The sequence below is a fragment of the Budorcas taxicolor genome, chromosome 11, assembly GCF_023091745.1.
Source record: "Budorcas taxicolor isolate Tak-1 chromosome 11, Takin1.1, whole genome shotgun sequence".
Lineage (NCBI taxonomy): Eukaryota > Metazoa > Chordata > Mammalia > Artiodactyla > Bovidae > Budorcas > Budorcas taxicolor.
Window position 1 is genome coordinate 108,594,754 of NC_068920.1, and position 23,383 is coordinate 108,618,136.

Sequence of the window (23,383 nt, forward strand, 5' to 3'; positions counted from 1 at the left end):
CCCTGAGACCCGTCTTTTGCACTCCCTTTCAGCTCTAGAGCGGGCCTGCACCTGCTCCCTGTGGGTCTGCTCCCCAGGAGTCAGGGGGAGACGACCTCCTCTCCGTGGCCTCTGCAGGGTCCTCGCCCCCGTCTCTACTTCCCATAGCTCAGGCCTCACCTCCCTCATCATCCTGCCCCAGAGACACTTTAGAACACATTTGCTAGAACACTTGAACAATGTAAACAGTGGTTTCCTCACGTTCCCGTCAGCATTTGTTTTTCAGAGACTGAAGAGTCTTGAACCCGAGGGCACTCCCCTCCCCACGCCCCACACTGTGCTCATGGCTCTTGCCTGAACTTTAGCAGGGAAGGGGTGGGGGTGCTCAGGGTCGCTGGGCTTGGACAGCTGTTTCAGGTTGTTCTGTTTAGGCCTTCAGAGTCCATGTTCATCGTCCCCTCTCAAACCCTCCTCTGGCCCTGGACAAGGGACAGGGCAGGGCGCTCAGGACCAGACGGCCTTGACTCCTCACCACAGCACTCCCCTGCCTCCTCCTGTCACAGTCCCAGGCGGCCCCTTGGGCCTCATTCTCAGCAACGCCTTGACTTTGTCCCAACCCCATCAGGGTCCAGGGACCTGGCTTCTCCTCTTCTAGGATGTGGTGTGGACCTCAGGGGAGACTTAAGAACAATGCTGGGCCCTTATCAACAGCTAATCCCATCCTGGCCGGCTCCTGGACTTCCCTTCTCAGAAATGCCAACTCTTATTTTAACACATGGCGTGTTCCCTTCTGAGTCACCTCAGCCCCGATTGTGTGCAGCCAGAGCAGCCACAGTCCCTCCCTAACTCACACCTCGGTCAAGCTCTTCCGCAAGAGCACAGAGCAAACACCTTCAAGTCCATCCGGAATGGGCCTGGCTTCCTTCTGCCTTGTCACCAGCTCCTGGCGCCACGAAGTGCAGTAGCCGGAAGGGACCCTAGAAATCACCGGGTCTCACCCTGTCCTTCATAGCTGAGTTCACTAAAGCCCAGAGAGGGCAGGGTGTTGCTCAAGGTCACACAGCAAGGTCAGGAGTCCTGGTCCAGACCCTTGCTTTCTATGTATGTTACTTCTCAGAGAACATGAGGAGAAGGGAGAAAAACTGGGCCACGGCAGGGGTGGGGGTGGGGGGTGTTGTGGTTTGTGGCTGTTCAATTTTCTTCCTATTTAAGCCTCCATCCTGGGCTTCCCAGGTGAGGCTCAGCGGTAAAGCATCCGCCTGCAAATGCAGGAGATATGAGAGATGCAGGTTCAATTTCTGGGTCAGGAAGATCCCTTGGAGAACCCTGGAGTAGGAAATGAAAATCCACTCCAGTATTCTTGCCTGGAAAATTCCACAGACAATGGAGCCTGGTGGGCTATGTCCACGAGGTAGCAAAGAGTTGGATGCGATTTAGTGACTAAGCATGCATGCACAAGGTGAGATAATTGCTGGGGTTTCAGGGAAGAAAGCCTTCTCTGACCACCACCAGAGCTTCCAGCAGAGCCCGACTCCCTGCCTGGACAGTGTGTGGTGAGACTGTGACACCCAGAAAGCAGAGGACAGGCAGGGAGAGAAGCCAAATCTTAGTGACATGAGTCGGACATGACAGCGACTAAGCAGGCACACAGTTCTCCACCCTACACTGTCCCAGAAGGGGTGCTTGTTCCACTGCCAGGGTCAGCACTGGGGCTTCTTTCAGCAGTAGGAACAGGCTTAGGCAACCCTAGTATGAGGAGGGACTTCGCCCAGAAGGGAGAGTATCAGAAACTCCCACGAAGCAGAGCCTCCAAGTGTCCTGATTGTGGTACTTAACAGAAGAAACTGCTAAGTGGCCGGGTTGTTGTTCAGTCGCTCAGTCGTGTCCAACTCTGCGACCCCATGGACTGCAGCACGCCAGGCTTCCCTCTCCTTCACCATCTCCCAGAGCTTGCTTTCGGTGATGCCATCCAACTATTCTTGTCCTTTGTTGTCCCCTTCTCCTCCTATCCTCAATCTTTCCCAGCATCAGGGTCTTTTCTAATGAGTCGGCTCTTTGCATCAGGCGGCCAAACTATTGGAGCTTCAGCTTCAGCATCAGTCCTTCCAATGAATATTCAGGGTTGATTTCCCTTAGGGTTGACCGGTCTGAATAGGTAAATGGTTAATAATAAAAAGAGTTGCTGTCACGGGGAAGTCCAGGCACCAGCCCTTGCAGCTACGCCCACACTCCTGCGGGGTGGCTGCCAGAGCTCCGGCCAGTGCTTGAGTAGCTCTGATCCTGTTCCATTCTGAAACTCAGAGAGGAGTTCTACCAAACCCAAGAGAAGGGACTTCCCTGGTGGTCCAGTGGTTAAGAATCCACCTTCCAATGGCTCAGATGGTAAAGAATCTGCCTGCAACTGGGGAGACCCAGGTTCAGTCCCCAGGTTGAAAAGATCCCCTGGAGAAGGGAATGACAACCCACTGCAGTATTCTTGCCTGGAGAATCCCATGGACAGAGGAGCCCGGCAGGTAACAGTCCATGGAGTTGCAAAGAGTTGGACACAACTGAGCGACTGCTCAACATTCAGAAAACGAAGATCATGGCATCCGGTCCCATCACTTCATGGGAAATAGATGGGGAAACAATGGAAACAGTGTCAGACTTTATTTTGGGGGGCTCCAAAATCACTGTAGATGGTGACTGCAGCCATGAAATTAAAAGACGCTTACTCCTTGGAAGAAAAGTTATGATCAACTTAGATAGCATATTCAAAAGCAGAGACATTACTTTGCCGACTAAGGTCCATCTAGTCAAGGCTATGGTTTTTCCAGTGGTCATGTATGGATGTGAGAGTTGGACTGTGAAGAAGGCTGAGCGCCGAAGAATTGATGCCTTTGAACTGTGGTGTTGGAGAAGAGTCTTGAGAGTCCCTTGGACTGCAAGGAGATCCAACCAGCCCATTCTGAAGGAGATCAGCCCTGGGATTTCTTTGGAAGGAATGATGCTGAAGCTGAAACTCCAGTACTTTGGCCACCTCATGTGAAGAGTTGACTCACTGGAAAAGACTTTGATGCTGGGAGGCATTGGGGGCAGGAGGAGAAGGGGACGACAGAGGATGAGATGGCTGGATGGCATCACGGACTCGATGGACGTGAATCTGAGTGAACTCCGTGAGTTGGTGATGGACAGGGAGGCCTGGCACGCTGCAATTCATGGGGTCGCAAAGAGTCGGACACGACTGAGCGACTGACCTGAACTGAACTGAACTGAGCGACTGCTACTACTACTTTCAATGAAGCCGTTGCCAGGGAACTAAGATCCCACATGCTGTGGGGCAACTAAGCCCACATGCCACAACTAAAAAGACCCAGAGCAGCCAAAAAACTACCACCAACAACAAAAAACCCAAGATGGGTTGGAGGACCAAGCCCCACTTACCTTGCATTCAGCCCCACCCCCTGCACCTGCTAACTCATCAGCATGTGGGCTCTGGAGGTGGCCTGCCTGGGCTCAGATCCTAGCCCCACAAGTTACTAGCTGTGCACATCAGAGAAGACCCTGGGCAAGCCTGTCACCCTCTTCGTAAACTGTGTATAGTAATAGACCCTTCCTCTAGGGGTCAGATTAAGCATAAAAGCTTTGGCAGGTGATCACTCAGCTATCATTTCATTGCTATTATCTCATGCCTCAGCAGATATGATCTGCTTCCTTTATCCCATTACCTGTGCCACCCGAGGGCCAGCATTATGAAAGCAGGAACTATTAAGTCCTGTGATCCTCAGGACCACGCTACATGCAGTTCTGGGGATGTCTGTGAAATGTGGGAACATAAGCCAGAGCAATGGTCAGAACATTCCAGAACAGGAGAGGAGGGTTTGGTCAGTCTGTGGTGTGTTCTGAAAGTGAAAATATTAGTCACTCAGTTGTGTCCGACTCTTTGCAACCCCACGGACTGCAGCCCACCAGGCTCCTCTGTTCGTGAAATTCTCCAGGCCAGAATACTGGAGTGGGTAGCCATTCCCTTCTCCAGGGGATCTTCCCAACACAGAGATTGAACCCGGTCTCCTGCACTGCAGGTGGATTCTTTATCATCTGAGCTACCATGGAAGCCCCACAATGTGTTCTACAATTCCACTAAAACGTCGTATGAATATTTACATGTGTCTTGCTCAATATGTGCCCCAATTCTTCCCTTCTTTCTACTTCTGTGTTGTGATAAAAGTAGAGGTTTTCATCTCAAAGACTGGGCTCTGACCTAAGGGAAGTTTCAAACTTTGGATAATCAGAAACCTGATACACATTGTAATGCCTTTTCTAAAAAAATTATAAGTACAGTTGATTTACAGTCTTGTGTTCATTTCTGCTGTACAGCAATGTGATTCAGTTATACATATATATATATGTGTGTGTGTGTATATATATATATATATATATATATATTTTTTTTTTTTTACCACTAGTACCAGGCTTCCCTAGTGGCTTAGATGGTAAAGAATTTGTTTGCAATGCAGGAGTCCCGAGTTTGATCCCCGGGTTGGGAAGATGTCCTGGAGAAGGGAATGGTTATTCATTCCAGTTCTCTTGCACGGAAAATTCCATGGACAGAGGAGCCTAGTGGGTTATAGTCCACAGGATCACCAAGAGTCAGACATGACCGAGTGAGCAACACATACTTTTTTATATTCTTTTCCATTATGGTTTATCACAGGACATTGAATATAGTTTCCTGTGCTATACAGTAGGACCTTGTCGTTTATTCATTCTATATATAATACTTTGTGTGATGCCTTTTAAAAAGCATTATGCATGTATATTTCATACAATCTTGTTTTTAATTTTATTTTTCATTTTGAGATAATTTTAGACTTGAGAAACTTTGCGAAAATAGTAGGAAAAATGCCTAAATACACTTCACCCAGCTCTTCCAAATGTTAACACCTTCTATAACCAGAGCATAATTATCAAGACCAGAATATGAACAGGGATTCCCAGGTAGTGGTAAAGAAGGAGACATAATGAGATGTGAGTTCAGTCTCTGGGTGGGAAGAGCCCCAGGAGGAGGACATGGCAACCCACTCCAGTATTTTGCCTGGAGAATCCCATGGACAGAGGAGCCTGAGGGGTCACAGTCCATAGGGTCGCAGAGTTGGATGTGACTGAAGTGACTTAGCATGCATGCAGGATATGAACACTGATACAGCACTACTAACTTATCTTCAGATGGTATTCCAACTTTGTCCACTGCCCCTGGATTCTTCTTCTCCCCAGGATCCCACACAGTCTCACACAGGGTGCTGAGTTATCATGTCTTCTTAGTCTCCTCCAGTCTGGGACAGTTCCCTCAAGCTTTGTCTTTCCTGATCACAGCACTTTTCAAGAGCAGGGGCCAGTTGGGCTGCAGAATGTTCCTCACTTTGGGTGTGTCTGGTGCTTTTCCAGAATTAGACTGAGGTTTTTCATTTTGGGCACAAATGCCTACAGAAGTGATTTTTTTAAACTTTATTTATTTGCAAGATGTTACTTCCCTGACCAGGAACTGAACCCGTGCCCCCTCCATTGGGAGTGTGGAGTTTTAACCACTGGACCACCAGGGAAGCCCCCAGAAGGGATGTTGTCCTCTTGGCACATCACACCAGGAGGAACATGATGCCCATACGTCTCATTTCTGCTGATAGGGACTTTTACCCCTTGGATAAGGTGGTGTCTATCAGATTTATCCATGGCAAAGTTACCATTTTCCCCTTTGTAATTAATAAGTATTTTGTGTGGAGATATCTTGAGACTATAAACAGAAACCTTTTTTTTTCCCATTATACTTTTACCCACTAATTCTAGCACTCATCAGTGGTTCTTGCCTGCAACAATTACGGTGAGGTTAGTGTTAGTCGCTCAGTCATGTCCAACTCTGTGACACCATGGACCGTAGCTCACCCAGGCCTCTCTGTCCATGGACTTCTTCGGACAAGAACACTGGAGTGGGGAGCCATTCGCTTCTCCAGAGGATTTTTCCAACCCAGGGATTGAGTCCAGGTCTCCTGTATTATAGGCAGATTCTTTACCATCTGAGTTACCAGGGAAGCCATTGTGGGTTAGCCAAATAACAATTTCCTATTTCCATCATTCCTTCTAAATTTATTCATTGGAATCTTATTGTATGAGGCTTCACTTCATTTATTTATTTATGAAATTATTTATTTATATGTATATGGAGTCATGGATATATCCTTTATTCCATGAGATATTATTTATTACTATTATTATTTATTTTGTTACTAAAATTGTCTCATATCTGGCCATTGGGAACCCCTTCAATGTGAATCCTATGTTTTCTAATAATATCCTCATCATTCCTGGGTTGGGAAGATCCCATGGAGAAGGAAATGGCAAGTGACTCCAGAATGCTTGCCTGGAGAATTCCATGGACAGGGGAGCCTGATGGGCTACAGTCCATGGGGTTGTAAAAAGTTAGACACGACTGAGTGACTAACACACACAAACATACACACACACCATTTCTGAGCACTGTTTCTAGCGCTGCAGAGTCTTCTGTATTCATTTATATTTTCACTGCTCTAGGCCTAGAATCAGCCATTTCTCCAAGGAGCCCTAATTTTTTTTCACTGGGAAATGGTACTTAGAAACCAAGATCCAGAGACTGGTCTACTCATAGCTACCATCATTATTTCCAGTCCCTTACAAAGGACAAAGCTAGGGAATATACATCTGTATGCACACACACATACATATACACCTATATCTATTTTTATTTCTATATCCAATCATCCATGTATATAAAACAATGTTGTTGTTCAGTCACTAAGTCATGTCGGACTCTTTGCAACCCCAGGGACTGCAGCATGACAGGCTCCTCTGTCCTCCACCATCTCCTGGGGTTTGCTCAAACTCATGTCTATTGAATCGGTGATGCTATTTAACCATCTCATTCTCTGCCATCCTCTTCTCATCCTGCCCTCAGTCTTTCCCAGTATCAGGGTCTTTTCCAATGAGTCAGCTCTTCGCATCAGGTAGCCAAAGTATTGGAGCTTCAGCTTCAGCATCATTCCTTCCAATGAATATTCAGGGTTGATTTCCTTTAGGACTGACTGGTTTGATCTCCTTGCTGTCCAAGGGACTCTCAAGAGTCTTTTCCAGCATCACAGTTCAAAAGCATCAGTTCTTCAGCAATTAACCTTCTTTATGGTCCAACTCTCACATCCATACAAGACTACTAGAAAAACCATAGCTTTGACTATACGGACCTTTGTTGACAAAGTGATCTCTTCTTTTTGACACTGTTAATTTTCCTCCAGTAGGCGGCAGCACTTGTACCATCATTTTTGAGTGGATTCCTGCTGCATTTTGGTAATAAAGTCATCAGGGCAGGTCACCCAAGTCGGTAGGAGACAGAAAGCAACTTCACGGTTAATATCTTCACCCGAACCACAACTTTAAAAAAGGGGGAAAAAAGCCCACATCTAAGGAAGTTTGGGAAGGGAATTCAAACAAGTCCATCCAAACCCTGCCCAGGCCACAGGGCAGCTGTTCCCCTAAGTGGGGACAGCTCCAGCCCCCCAGCCTCAGATCATCATTCCTAGGTGGGGCTGGAGGTGGGGGGCAAGATGGACCGGACTTAATGAAGGTCTCAGGGCCTTACCCCTTCATACTCTGGGGTCCCAAGAGACACAAAGGGACATTAACCCTTGTGCACACCTTAACTGTCTCCGCTTAGAGTTTCCATCTGAAGCAAGGAACAGAGACCCAGTCAACCTGGCTATAGAAGAGTTGGAGGAGGGTGGGGCGCTGCCGGGGAATCCTGTGGCAAGGGAAACCACAGATCAGGACATTCAGACTCAGGAAATCAAGGTGACTGCACAGAGTCGCTGTCTCCCTTCACTGCCCGAGGGCTGCCAGTCCTGCTTCCTGGAGTGGCAGGAGAGGACAAGAGGCAGCCTGGGCTCCAATCCCAGATGTGCCAGCTGCTAGCTGTGGGCCTTGACCAAGTTACTTACCCTCTCTATGCTTCATTCTCCTTATCTGGAAATTTCACAGGGATTTGGGGTGTTTATGACGACTGCGTGAGATTATAATGTACAGTTCTTAGAACTGAGCGGGGCACAAAGAAAAGGCTCAACAAAGCTTAGCTTTCATTTTTGTTACCACAAATATTATTGTTATTTCATTTTCATGCACTGCTTCACTATGGTTCCTGATCCCTGATAGTTTCAGCTTGCAGTGGGTATTGCTGCCCAGCCCCAAGACTTTAAACAGCCTTTCACCTCCAGGTGTGTTAGTTCTAATTCTAGATCAAGGGCTCTGATTGGCCCAGCACATCGCTGTAAGCCCGGGCCACAGACCAGGCTCCACCCATATGGCTTCCCAGGTCGCAAGGTCACTGAGAGCAGCCAACCATGGAGAGTTTTCTTCCAAAAGGTGGACAGCCAGGAATAGACCAGTAAAGTCAACACACACATAAAACATTTTTCAAAGATATGTATGCGCTGTTGTGAATAAAATAAAAGTTAAAGTGGTTCAGTCGTGATGGACTCTTTGCGACCCCATGAACTATACAATCAACGGAATTCTCCAGGGCAGAATATTGGAGTGGGTAGCTTTTCACTTCTCCCGGGGATCTTCCCACCCCAGGAATGGAACCGCAGTCTCCTGCATGCAGCCAGATTCTTTACCAACTGAGCTACTAGGGAAGCTTGTGGATAAAATATGAATGTATTTAAAGGTGTCATTGAGCCACAGTACTTTTCTTAATTATTCCTGTTGTCAATAATATATTCATATATTATTATATTAATATTTTATATCAGTAAATATAAATGATCATCATTCACTTTCTCAATGCAACTTAAGGTGAAAATTTTACCATGTTTAGTTCAGTTCAATCACTCGGTCGTGTCCAGCTCTTTGCTGCAGACCCCATGGACTGCAGCATGCCAGGCTTCCCTGTCCATAACCAACTCCCAAAGCTTGCTCAAACTCATGTCTACTGAATCAGTGATGCCATCCAACCATCTCATTCTCTGTCGTCCCCTTCTCCTCTCGCCTCCAATCTTCCCCAGCATCAGGGTCTTTTCCAATGAGTCAGTTCTTCGCATCAGGTGGCCAAAGTATTGGAGCTTCAGCTTCAATATCAGTCCTTCCAATGAATATTCAGGGCTGATTTCCTTTAGGATTGACTGGTTTGATCTCCTTGCAGTTCAAGGGACTCTCAAGAGTCTTCTCCAACACCACAGTTCAAAAGCATCAATTCTTCAGTGTTCAGCTTTCTTTACAGTCCAACTCTCACATCCATACATGACCACTGGAAAAACCATATCTTTGACTAGACGGACCTTTGTCGACAAAGTACAAACAATTGTGTCACTCAGTCTTGTCCGACTCTTTGCGACCCCATGGATTGTAGCCTACCAGGCTCCTCTGTCCATGGGATTTTCCAGGCAAGAGTACTGGAGTGGGTTGCCATTTCCTTCTCCAGGGAATCTTCCACACCCAGGCATTGAACCCCGGTCTCCCACATTGCAGGCAGATGCTTTACCCTCTAAGCCACCAGGGAAGCCCTTGTAGGCAAAGTAATGTCTCTGCTTTTTAATATGCTGTCTAGGTTGGTCACAGCTTTTCTTCCAAGGAGCAGGTATCTTAATTCCATGGCTGCAGTCACCATCTGCAGTGAATTTGGAGCCTCCCAAAATTAAGTCTCTCACTGTTTCCATTGTTTCCCTACCTATTTCCCATGAAGTGATGGTCTTCACCATGTTTGTCTTTATTAAATGTCTTGATTATAAAAACAGTCTTCATCCATCCTCAAATATTTGGTATATAAGCCCTCAACACTACATTGGGCTGCTTCCAGTCCACCTTTAAAGTAGCTGAGTGAGCCTTAAATCTCTGGACCAGCCCACTCTCCTCCCTGGCACCCTCCCCTGGCTCCAGGCGCAGAGGCTGCAGGGTTCTACTGGCCTGGGATCCATACCCCTCCCGACTCTTAGTCTCTGCCTGTGAACATGAAGCCTGCAGTGTCTGGGTACTGTGATTTTTAGATGTACCTATAAGTGCTCCCCTGAGCATCATCCCCACTCCCCAAAAAACATCTCCTTGGATGGGAATGAACTGGGTGGTAGGAGAAGGGCATCCAGCATCCATTCTGAAGATACAGTGATTCTTTGGTCCTCTGGAGGACATTAGGGAGGGATGGTAGCATCTAGGAGAGAAACATAAGGCAGGCATGAGTCTTGTGCCTCAGGACAGGAACTCATCTCCAGGCTCTGGGTTTCTGGCAACTGCTGGAACAGGGGCTGAATCTGCAGCAAGAAAAGGTGATGACTCCAGCTTCCCTCTGTGATACAGCCTGCAGGAAAGTGTCTCATTCACCATGGACAACTGCGATTCTCACCACCTCATCCTCTGCCTAAAATTCTTTACTCCCAGCGCCTTCTAGATAATGCCCCATCTTCCAGGTAACCTCTTAGCACAGCTTACCCCATGCTAGGCACTCACATGAGTTATCTAAGCAGAGCAACGTAGGAGTCTTGCAAGTATTGTTGGTTCTATGTCAGATAAGGAAACCAAAGAGGCAAAGAGGCCAAGATCAACATCATCTGAATGTAACCAAGACCTGTCTGGGGCCCTGGCCTGTGCCCACAGGCAGTACTCTTAAAGCCTGTTGAGTAAACTCCAAGATTCTCAACCTGAATATATGGGAAAGCACATCTTACTTAGAGATAGGCAAGCTCCTAATACCAGGAATCCACAGTTCCTGATTCCCATCAGAGAAATATCTTCCTATTCGGAAGTGCCTCAGAGACAATATTGGCTTCCCAGGTGGCATTAGTGGTAAAGAACCTGCCTGCCAATGCAGGAGACATAAAGTGAGGCAGGTTTGATCCCTGGGTTGGGAAGATCCCGTGGAGGAGGTCTTGGCAACTCACTCCAGTATCTTTGCCTGGAGAATCCCATGGACAGAGGACCTAGCAGGCTACAGTCCCTGGGGTCGCAGAGTCAGACACGACTGAAACAACGCACACACACGCAGAGACAACACTCACCATCATTACAAGCTGGGCTGGACATTTGCAGCTTTGGCCACACAGCATCTACTCTTCCTTCCTAATAATCACTCTAATTTCCTTTGGGGAATTATCTGACAGCTACTGTGTACTGTCTCAGTGGGCAGTAACTCATTTAGCAATCTATCCTCCACTTCATAAGCCAAAACAGTCACCCAGATCTCCTAGAGTCTGACTTCCTTCTCATCACCTTAGAACAATCAAAGTCAAGTATCTGATCTAAGCTTGGCTGGTTGAATTCTCTTTCCTAGGAATTTGGCTTTGGAGCAGGAGACACAAACACAGAGTAAGCTCATTGTGGAAATTCATTCACCCCAATGACTGCATCTGGGTGAGACTGAAGTGCTCTCCCTGCTTCATAGGACCCTTTGAGCCACCTAGCTCCTGTCCAAGTTCTGTTCTAGGTCTTCCCTTCCAGCCTGAGGCATCCATGGCCACCCAATCACTTCCCTTTTCTTAACTTAGCCTGAGTCGGTTTCTGTTGCTTGCCATCAGTGAATCTGGCTAATACACCAGCTCATGCTAAGGAAGAAAGAATTCCTCATTTCCCTTCTGCATGAGGGATTCAAAGACCAGGCATGAACTGGCCAAGATTCTTTTTTATTTTATTTTTGGCCGCACTGGGTCTTTGTTGCTGCATGCAGGTTTTCTCTAGTTGTGGCAAGCAGGGGCTGCTCTTCATTAAAGTGCATGGGTTTCTCATTGTAGTGCCTTTCTTGTTGTGGAGCACAGGCTCTAGGCTTGCGGGTTTCAGCAGTTGCAGCTTACAAGCTCAGTAGCTGTGGCTCACAGGCTTAGTTGGTCTCATGGAATGTGGAACAGAGAAGGCAATGGCGCCCCACTCCAGTACTCTTGCCTGGAAAAATCCCATGGACGGAGGAGCCTGGTAGGCTGCAGTCCATGGGATCGCCAAGAGTCGGGCACGACTGAGCGAATTCACTTTCACTTTTCACTTTCATGCATTGGAGAAGGAATTGGCAACCCACTTCAGTGTTCTTGCCTGGAGAATCCCAGGGATGGGGCAGCCTGGTGGGCTGCCGTCTATGGTGTCACACAGAGTCGGACACGACTGAAGCGACTTATCAGCAGTAGCAACAACGTGGAATCTTCCCTGACCAGGGACTGAACCCACATTCCCTCCACTGGCAGGCAGATTCTTATCCACTGCACCACCAGGGAAGTCCTGTCCAAATAAAATTTGCTAGCCCTAACCATCTGCCAGGTGGCAACTTCCAATCAGAACACAGAAAGCCTTAGTTTGTTACTGAAAGGGTATGGTGGGTCTGGCTGCTTAGCTACTCAAAAGCCAATAAACAGGCCAGGTTGGTCGAAAGGAAGTTTGCTTTATTTCAGATGCCAGCAACTGGGGTGGGATGGGGGAGGAGGCGAGAGTGGTGGACATCTGTCCAAGGGCCAACTCCACCCCTGCCCAATAAGCAAGGGGTGAGAGCTTTCATAGACAGGGGTGGGCGGGGTGGGTCTACATGCAGAAACAGCACAGTTATCTCTAACAGTCATCTTTAAACTGGTCACCAGTGGTCTGACCAGCATCATCTTGATTGTTTTAGGTACAGTTAATCTTCAGTTCCAGGGTTCATTTGTTTCCATTTCTTTGAGGTCAATTCTCAGAGGTGTGGCAGCTCATGTCCTGGGTACAGTTTGCTCATCATGTTAACTTCTCCACCTGGTGTTTCGGTATTTATAAGACAGCTCACAGGATATGGCTCAGAATATTACCTCTGTGCTGTGCTCTGCTGAGGTTAGTCACTCGGCTGTGTCCTACTTTTTGCCACCCCATGGACTGTAGCCCACCAGTCTCCTCTGCCCATGGGATTCTCCAGGCAAGAATACTGTAGTGGGTTGCCATTCCCTTCTTCAGGGGATCTTCCTGACCCAGGAGTGGAACCCAGGTCTCCTGCATTGCAGGCGGATTCTTTACTGTCTGAACCACCAGGGAAGCCCAAGAATACTGGAGTTGGTAGCCTATCCTTTCTGCAGGGGATCTTCCCAACCTAGGAATCGAACCACGGTCTCCTGCATTGCAGGTGATTCCTTACCATCTGAGCTACTAGGGAAGCCCCCAGATTATCTATAGCCCTTAAGAAGAAACTAAAAGTCCTTGACTATGCTTAGTGACTGCATTATTATTTAGTCTCCTTTGACTGTTTTCCTTTTCTCACTTCTCTGATTAAACCTATTCTTTGACTAAAGTTTCCCACAGACAAAAGGCAGGCAGAGGACATGGTGGGGTGGGGCAAGGACCATTAGGTCTTGCTCCTTTTCAAGTTCACTTGACAAAGTTAGGCCACCTGGATGAAGGGAGGAGTGGAATTTCAAGTGTTTACTCAACTCACAGGGAAAGTCTAAAGATCACCTACTCACTATTGCAGCAGTCCTCAGATTTGTTCTGGGAACAGAATTCCACAGTGAAAGCTGTGGTGAAAGACATTTGGAAGGAGACCAATAGCTTCCTTGGAGATATAAGGCTAAACTGACTAATTTGCTGGAGAGAAAGCAAAGAAAGAAAAACCTGTGAAGAGGCCTCCCTGGGTCAGAAAAAAGTCTCTAACAGTGACCCATAAAGGACTTCGGTTTGATTGGACTTCATAAAGCAATTTATCCCCTGGGACATTGTTGAAAATAATAGAGCAGTCAGCCAGAAATTTTGGAGATTCACAACGTGGTGTTTTGAGACAAAGAGTACCCTTCCCAAACCTCTGTCATCACAGGATAGTTGTGGTCATGCTCAAGGCTGTACCCCTTGAGGTGCAACATCTGAGGCATCACACTATGAGGGGTGGAGGGACCTCACTAAAATTACCCAGTCAGTTACTAAACATGAAAACAAGCAATTCATCTCTAAAAAGCAATAATGTACCTGGGGAGGGGAGTGTGAACAGTAGCCATATTTGCTATAATATATTATCTAAGATAACCAGTTTCCAACAAAAAATTACAAGACATAAAGAAATAGGAAAGAATAGGGAATGCCCTGGTGGTCCAGCTGTTAGAACTTAGCCCTTTCACTGTCAGGTTGTAAGTTCAATCCCTGTTCAGGAAACTTAGATCCCACATACCACGAGGCAACAAAGCCTGCGTGCTGTGACTAGAGAAACCCCAAACACCAGAATGAAGACCCAGTGCAGCCAAAAATAAATAAATAGGAAATCTGAATAAACCGTAGACTTTAGGAAAAACAAGTAAATAAAGATTATGTGGAAATTGATTGCATCAAGAATAGAGAACCCACACACTTATGGCCAATTAATCTACAACAAACTATGCAACAATATGCAATGAAGAAAAGACAATCTCTTCAACAAGTGGTGCCAGGGAAACTGGACAGCTACATGTAAAAGAATGAACACTTTCATTTCGTCATATATAAGCTTAAATGGATTCAAAATCTAAATGCAAAATCAAATACTATAAAACTCCTAGAGGAAAATGTAGGCCAGACACTCTTTGACAAAACTTGCAGCAGTAGTATTTTGGATCCATCTCTTAGGGTAATGGAAACAAAAGCAAAAATAAACAAATGGACCTATTAAACTTTAAATTGCACAGCAAGAGAAACCATAAAATACAAAGATAACCTATGGAATGGGAGAAAATATTTGTAAATCGTACCAACAGCAAGGGCTTAATTTCCAAGACATAAAAACAGTTCACACAGCTTAATAAAAAATTTTTAAAAAACAACCAAAAATGAGCAGAAGACCTAAGTAGACATTTCTCCAAAGAAGACAGACAGATGGCCAACAGAAACATGAAGAGATGCTCGACACCACTAATTACTCAGTGCAGTTCAGTCGCTCAGTCGTGTCCGACTCTTTGCGACCCCATGAATCGCAGCACGCCAGGCCTCCCTGTAAACCACTAGCTCCCAGAGTTCACTCAAACTCATGTCCATCGAGTCGGTGATGCCATCCAGCCATCTCATCCTCGGTCGTCCCCTTCTCCTGCCCCCAATCCCTCCCAGCATCAGAGTCTTTTCCAATGAGTCAACTCTTTGCATGAGGTGGCCAAAGTACTGGGGTTTCACCTTTAGCATCAGTCCTTCCAATGAACACCCAGGACTGATCTCCTTTAGAATGGACTGGTTGGATCTCTTTGCAGTCCAAGGGACTTTCAAGAGTCTTCTCCAACACCACTGTTCAAAAGCATCAATTCTTCAGGGCTCAGGTTTCTTCACTAATTATTAGAGAAATGCAAATCAAAACTACATTCAGGTAGTTTTGATGATGGCCATCTGACCTCACTCTGGTCAGAATGGCCATCATCAAAAAGTCTACAAGTAATAAATCCTAGAGAGGGTATAGAGAAAAAGGAACCCTCCTCCACTGTCAGTGGGAATGTAAATTGATACAGCCACTATGCTGAACAGTAAGGAAGTTACTTAAAAAACTAAAAAAACACACATATGCCCATGGCGGATTCATGTTGATGTGTGGCAGAACCAATACAATATTGTAAAGTAAAAAAAAATTTTTTTAATTTTTAAATTAAAAAAAACTAAAAATAGAGTAACCATATAATCCAGCAGCCCTGCTTCTGAGTATATACCCAGAAAAGACAAAAACTATAATTTGAAAATATAACATGTACCCCAATGTTCAATAGCACTATTTATAATAGCCCACATCTTTATCTATCTATCTATCTATACATATATGGAGCTTCCTCGGTAGTTTAATTGGTAAAGAATCCGCCGGCAATGCAGGAAACACAGATAATTCAGGTTCCATCCCTGGGTCGGGAAGATCCCCTGAAGGAGGGAATGACAAGCCACTCCAGTACTCTTGCCTGGAGAATCCCATGGATAGAGGAGCCTAGTGGGCTACAGTCCATAGGGTTGCAAAGTCGTACAAGTCTGAGCAACTGAACAACAACAAAACCCTAACCCGAATGGTCTCCTCAGCTGGTCTGAGAGCTCCTGGGGGTATATTTGTGATGTACCCCAGGTTCTTGGAGCGGCAAGCAGTACAATAATTATTTCATGACCATACGTGTGAGAGCTGCTAAGTAGTCTTGTTCCCCACTAAATCCCTAGCATCTAGAACCACATGTGGACATACAACATGTTTATTGATTGAACTTATGAGTCAGATGAGCGTGCCCCTCTTCTGAAACCCAACAAAGGAAAAGAAGCTGAAGCAAAAGTCTTTCATGATATTTTATTCTGAGAGGGAAAGGCAGTGGAAGGATTTGGTGAGAGAAACTGGAGGAAGACTCCTGGATTCAGGAAGGAAGGAGCTGGCTGAGGATGCTGGAGTTTCTGTGCTTTTTCCCCAGGGTGGGGTCAGAGGACCCAGGGAATCAAATGAAACCTACTGTGGAGAGAAGAGACAGGTTGATCAGGGCTCTGATTTCTCCAGTACCTCAGTCTCAGGCCATTTCCTTGGTGTCAACCTCATCTTACGTGATGGTCTCATTCAATCCTCATTTCAACCTCAGAAATAGAAATCATTATTGCCGTTTCACAGGTAAGGAAACTGAGGCTTAAAGAGGTTAGGTTACTTGCCCAAGGTCACACAGCTGAGGAGAAATGGAGACCTGATTTTACTCCAGGATTGTTTGTGGGAGTGTGGGGAGCGGCAGGGGGAGGTTGCCTCAGGCTGTTAGGAGTTTCCGTTTCATGGGAAGGCTGTCAGGGAATGAGTCCCTACTGTTGCCTATGCACATACCTGCCTTGCTTTTGCAGACCTTGATGTCCACACAGATAGCCTGAGGCTGTTTTCCAGCTTTTATGTCCTCAGTGATGCGACGGAGAAATTTCTTCATGATTGACTGACACGGACGTTTCAGCAGCTTCATCTTGCTGCACACCTTGGCGGCCGCCTCGCGGATGGTATCCTGCAGCGGCAGCACCGTGGTGGGAAACGGGCCTCAGGTGAGCCCTGCCAGGCACTGTCTCTCTGCAGGCCCTGGCAGCCTTGGGCTCTCAGCGGGTCTGGCAGTGGGAGTGCTGGGTACCGGGAGTTGGTGCCAGGTGGTAGTGGGAGTAGGGACTGGAGAGACAGGGCTCAGCCCCCCTCCCCATCCCAAGCCTGCCAGCAGGGGCTCTGGAAAGGACGATTGACCCTGCTGAGTCTTAGCCTCTGTATACCCGGGCCCTGTCTTCTGGGTGGAGAGTGGTGCCCAAATCCACTTTAAAGGCTCTGTCTACATAGCTTCTGGGTCCAGGGCCAGACTGGGGGCCCATCTGCTGGGGGGGTGGGGTATGGTGGGTTAGGAGGGGATCCAAGCTTGGAGCCTTGGTCCATTGCTTTTGAAAAATCTTCTTCTGACATCTCCCATGGAAAGGGATAAATCTGAGTACCCCAGGGTGAAGGTAGTGATCCTGAGCAGGTTGGGGAAGCCAAGAAGAGGGAGGGAGGGAAAATGAAACTATGGTTCTGGTGATGATGCATCCACTTGTTAAGTATTCACTCAGAGCTAAGTACATCCCACTTTCTAGCTCATTTAAAGAGCCCAGGTAGGGAGTCCCAGCCCTCCCCACTCCCCTTGGGGGCACCTCTCCACCCACCAGGTCCCACAAGCCTCCCGTCTCACCTCACTGGGCTGATCTCCCACCATGTCCTCCAGACTTTTTATTATCTTCCGACAAGGACCACAGAGTAGGCCTAGCTCTTCTCCTTGGAGCAGCAGCCCACCCTATCAGGAAAGGAAGCCCATTAGGGTGGTCTCTCAGACACCCCACCTTGGAAGGGCACCAGGAAGGGTCCCCTGGGAGCTTTCCAGCCAGTAGGATGACCCATGGTCTGTCTGTCCATATGAGGACCTGAGCCAGACTGGCTGGCCCCTGCCCATCTCTCTCATGGGGCGGGGGGGGGGGGGGGGGGGGTGGGGGGGGGGGCTGAGAGACCCCACGACCTGCCCCCACACCCACAGCACCCTCCCCAGCCCAGCATCTGCCCCTCTGCTGTTCTACCGGCAGACAAGGAGGAGGCTGTTGGGGAGGGCCCAGCCACCAGTGTAGCCCCTACCCCGCAGTCAGGCACCAGTGTGAACAAAACCAGCATCTTCAGCTCCCAGCCCTGCCTCCCCACCCCCTGACCAGTTCGGTCTCCAGACCCTCGCCCCTGGCACTGCCCAGGGAGGAGAGGAAGGAGAGGAATGGTGAGGGAGCAGCAGGAAGCCATCCACATACCTGGGGATACTCCTGGGCCAGGCCCTGGCACAACTCATCTCCATTGCACAGATGGGCCGTTGCCTGGTCGTGGCGTTCAGGAGTCAGACCGGAAAAGGCCAGCCCTGGAGAAGAAACAGCATCAGCAGCCCTCCACAGACAGAGGGAGAGGAGAAGTCACTGCTTCTGGCTGGGGAGAGCCCAGGAGGCAGCTGGTGCCCAGGACTGGGAGGCGGCCTTGAGGCCTCCTGCCCTGCTCTGCCCTGGGGCTGCTCTGACCCACGCCAGATGCCCTTGGAGCTCATGCTCAGGTCCATCAAATCTGAGAAGGCAGGGCTGGGAGGAGGAGCCATCGGGATCTACCCCAAGGGGAATGTCCTCACCTGGGGCGACCAGGAGCACCGAGGCGATGAGCAGGACAGCCCAGGAGGTCATGTTGAGGCAGCTGCCCAGGCTCCCTCCACACCTGTTTTATAGAGGCTGGGAACCTGGCAGTCTGACCTAACAGGGTCCTCTTCCTCTTTTTGGCCACCTCGCTCGTCACTGGGTTTACCACAAACACCGGTGCTGATCTGTAGGGGGAGGGGTGTACCTCAGAGCTTCCACACACCCCTCTCCACCCACTCTGCCCCGTACTAGAACTTTCTGAGCAGAGCCGGGTGTTGATGGAGAGCATTGGCCGCCGTGATGCCCACCCTGCCCTGATGTGGTAACGGGAGGAGAAGTCCCCACTACCGAGGGGTCGGGTAGGGCCCTCGGCCAGGTGAGCGTCCGTGCCCCCTGCCTCATCTCTTTCTCCCACCCCAGAGGTCCGGGCTGGTGTTGCTACATCATCCTTCTCATATCCCGGGTCTCCTTCCAGCCATTTAAGCCAGTGTAGCACTACCTGATTCAGATGTAGAAAAAGGTGCCCTCAGAGCAGATCCTGACAGCTCCTCCTCCCAGCCCTGCATTCTCCAGGTTCATGGACCTTGATCATGAGCTGCATGGGCACCCTGGGTCCCCTAGACCCACACCAGCCTTCTCACCATCATCAAGGAGGCCAGGCCTTTCCCTCAGAGCTGGGTTCAGCCCAGCCTGGCTGTGACCTGGCCCATGGGCAGAGAGAGCTGGTGGGAAGGACAGGAGCCCCAGCCAGGGTCTGGTCCCAACTTCCGGGCCTCTGAATAGTCATCTGTGTCATAAAGGCCGTTGGCCTTCATCTGTAAGAAAAATTGAATATTAGATAAAAATAATTTCTTAGTATGTGTATGTCCCAAATATTGCTTGGGATATACTTACACTGAAGAGCATTTGTTGTTTACCTGAAATTCAAATTAAACTGAGCATTCCATAGTTTGTCTAGCCCCTTGAATCCTTTCTGGTTTATTACCCAAATCCCAGGGTAGCAGACACGCTCACACTAAGTCATGTCACACACTTACACACGGTTACATGAACTCAGGGACATACACTCTCCAAAGCACTGACAAATTCACACACACTCATACCCACTCACACTCCCAGATGCCCACATACACATACTCACACATTAATTCACAACCACATACTTTCATCTACTCATAAATTCACACATAAATACACCACCTTTATTCTTGCCCATTGTGGAAGTCGCTGAATGCCACACTAAGGAGCAAGGAATTTAAGCAAATTTCAATTAGATAAGTAAGAAACAATAAATGAAACCACCTATAAGTTCACCAAACAGATTTACAGGAATATTGACAGATGACAACTAGACTCATAGTGGTCATCATTTTTAAATTTATAGAAATATTGATTCTCTATGTTGTGTACCAGGAAATTACATAGTGTTGTCAGTCAATTATACTTTAAAAATAAACTCTTAGAAAAAAGAGATTGGATTAATGGTTACCAGAGGCTGGGGTGGAAGGGTAAGGGGTAGGATTGGATGAAGCTGGTGGTCAGAAGGTACAAACTTCCAGTTATAAGATAAGTAAATACTAGGGATGTAATGTATAATATGATAAAGATAATGAACACTGCTGTACATTATAAATGAAAATTGTAAAGAAAATAAATTCTAAGAGCTCTCATTATAAGGAAAACTTTTTGTCTGTTTAATGTTGATTTCTATGAGATGATGGATGTTCACTAAATCCACTGTGATCATCATTTCATGATGAATGTAAGTCAAATCATTATGTTGTACACCTTAAAATTATATAATGCTGCATGTCTGATATCTCAGTACATTGGAAATTAATTATAAAAATTTATAGAAATATCCATTTATACCTTTAAATGAATATATTTATAAATAAGTATATGTTTATATAAAGTTATATATCATAAAAAATGTTTTGGAACAGCTTTTTAATTTTAACAAGATATCATGAACATCATCCCAGTCAATAAATTTAGATTTCCTTCATCATTTCCATTGGTTGCCTCATATTCTATTTTAGAGATGAACTCTAACTGGAGTCCTCAATTCTGGGACTCATGAGGCTTCCACTTGCAGAGCAGAGGTCGGGAGAGCCCATCAATAGCTTGTGCAATAGTCTGGGTGAGTGATACGAATGCCTTCTTCAGACTGGTTGCCTCATAATCTCAAGATGACTACTGTAGCCCCTCCAGGCCCTAGGGCCCCACCCCAGGTGGAAAAATTAGAAGAATGAAGCAGGAAAGGGAGGTACTTATATATATATTTTTAAAGCAAATATTTCCCAGAGACCTTCAGTTTGTCGCATCAGTATGTCCCAGCAGGTACTCGCAACTGTGAAGGGCTATACAGATGGAAGCCTTTGGCTGGACTTTGAACAAAACTGAGATTCTGCCAGGAAGGACAGATGAGAAGTCAGGGGGATCAGGTAGGCAACAGCAGTATCAGCTACAGAAGGACTTCTTGCTAAACAGTGTTTTGAAGGAAAAATGTATGGGATTTTGTAACTAATCAGATACAAGAGACAGAGGAGAGAGGAGGCCAAAGTTTTATAGTATTTGAAGGCTGAGGGGCCAGTGGTGAAGCAGGAAAATTAGGAAATGGAGCTTGTGTGTGAAAGCTGAATTCGAGGTGCTGTACTTGTGTGGTCTGCTCGAGGGCAGGGCTGCCTCTGCTGTCACATCCGCCCTTGACTACCAGAACTGCCCTGAGACCAGAGAGTCAGCTAATGGGTTCGCCTCCTGTAAGGAAACCAGGACTCTAGAGAGGTCCAGTGAATGCTCCAAGGACACACAGCTCAAACCACATGTGTCTGGGGATTTGAACTCAGACTCCAAAATCCAAGTTCGTCCCCACTCCACATTGGCCCTGTCTCTAGGTTTCTAGGCCAGAGTTGCTTGCCATCTAGCCACCAGGTCAGGCGCTGTTCCTGCTCCCCTCCACAAGCCTCCTCTTTCCTAACCACATGAAGATACCATGGCGTATATGTGAAGACCACATTAGTGAAGGGGGAAAAGCCCAAGAAGGTGACTCATGTCTTTCTTTGCCATATTCAGTAAATACACATATCAGTAAATACACACATATACAAATATCTTTGGGGAATTCTGTAAGATCAGATATTCGAGCAAGCCCTTTTCTGGAATGCTAAGGGGTATGGACAAGGGGCCCTGGGGTCCCACGTGACAAGAACCTAGCACAAGTCCACAAGCCCTATCCGTTTGTGGTCGTGGGGTCCCGTGGACCGGCCCATTGCAAGTCAATCTTCTTCAAGAAATCTTTGCTTTCCCCAGTGTCATGAAGATATCCTCTTGTTTCTTCTAGCAGTTTTATAGTTTTCTACATTTAGGTCTGTAATTCATCTCAAATGAGCTGGGTTGAAATTCTATTGCTTCAGATCAATTTGTTGAAAAGATTTTCATTTTCCCATTGAATTGCTTTGTCATCTGGGTCAGAAATCAAATGACTGTATAAATGTGGGTCTGTTCGTAGGTTCTTTATCACAGCAAGTACTGTATCAATAATAATATCGAAACACTCTGATTCTTTTAAACGGGCACAATATTTGAACTTCATAAAGGAAGAATAGCCAATAAATATTTGAAAAAGTGTTAAATACCATAACTCATGAGGGGATTCTATGTTAAAACTACCATGAAATGATGGCATCAAAATGACTACAATTAAAACAACAAGATCTCCCTTATGTGTGGAATCTGAAAATGAAACAAACAAAAGAAAACAAAAACACAGAACTCATAGAAACAGAGCCCTTTTCTGGGCGTGGGGCACGATGTGGGAAGAGGGCAAAATAGGTGAAGGTGGTAAAAAAGTACAAGCTTCCAGTTATAAAGCAAGTCCTGGATGTGCAACATGTAGCCCAGTGACTATAGTTAATAATACTATATGTATATTTGAAAGCTGCTGAGAGAAATCTTAAAAGTTCCCATCCCAAGAAAAAATCATAACATGTGGTGATGAATGACAACTGGACTTCTGGTCATAGTCTTTTTCCAATCTGTATTATATCAAACCATTATGTTGTAAACCTGAAACATATCATGTGTCATATGTCAATTACATCTCAAATTTTTTAAAATGAATAATAACATCTATTGCACAAGGATGTACTGAGATATTAAAAATCATATTAAATATTTGTCATATGTGGGGGAAGAAAAGACAAACAATACTAAGTGTTAATAAGGATGTGGCGCAATGAGTACTTTAAAAGTTGTTGGTGAGAATATAAAATGAACTTTTTAAACATAGACTGACATTGTTTCACAAAATTAAGTATACACATGTCATATAACCTCTACATGTCTACCCATGCTAATGAAAACATATGCGCATACAAAGACTATTACAAAAATGTTCACAGAAGCATGACCCAGCACCTACACTCATAGATATATACTCCAAAAAACTGAAAACAGGGTTCAAAGAGACACGTGCTCATCAATGTTCATAACAACATTATTCAAAATAACCAAAAGTGGGAATGACCCAAGTGTCCATCGATAGATGAACGGATCAACAAAATATGGTATATACATAGAATGGAATATTGTATTCATGCAACCATGCAAAGGAACAAAGTTCTGATACAGGTAACAACATGGATGAACCTTGAAAGAATTAAGCTAAGTGAAATAAGCCAGATACAAAACAATACGTATGATACCACTTACATGAAATATCTATAAAAGGCAACTTCATAGGGATAAAAAATAGATCAAGGATTACCAGGGACTGAGGGGAGGGGGAAAGAGGGAATTATTGCTATTGGTTACTGAGTTTCTA

General features: G+C 46.4%; 1 protein-coding gene across 1 annotated transcript; it reads right to left on the reverse strand.

Moving 5' to 3' along the window:
• Positions 1–16,232: 16,232 nt before the first annotated feature.
• Positions 16,233–18,606, reverse strand: GNLY (granulysin). The gene is made up of 5 exons (XM_052649455.1): positions 18,555–18,606; positions 18,193–18,296; positions 17,595–17,696; positions 16,727–16,895; positions 16,233–16,372 (listed from the first exon to the last, which is right to left on the reverse strand). Exons 1-5 carry the CDS (start codon positions 18,604–18,606, stop codon positions 16,359–16,361), a joined length of 441 nt encoding a protein of 146 aa, XP_052505415.1. The 3' UTR covers positions 16,233–16,358.
• Positions 18,607–23,383: the final 4,777 nt, after the last annotated feature.

Bases quoted from the DNA above. Each gene is read 5' to 3' on its own strand.
- GNLY (XM_052649455.1), bottom strand. From the start codon at position 18,606: ATGACCTCCTGGGCTGTCCTGCTCATCGCCTCGGTGCTCCTGGTCGCC. The intron at 17,697-18,192 runs GTATGTGGATGG...CTTTCCTGATAG, and splicing joins TGGCCCAGGAGTATCCCCAG to GGTGGGCTGCTGCTCCAAGG. The intron at 16,896-17,594 runs GTGAGACGGGAG...CTGCCGCTGCAG, and splicing joins TGGGAGATCAGCCCAGTGAG to GATACCATCCGCGAGGCGGC.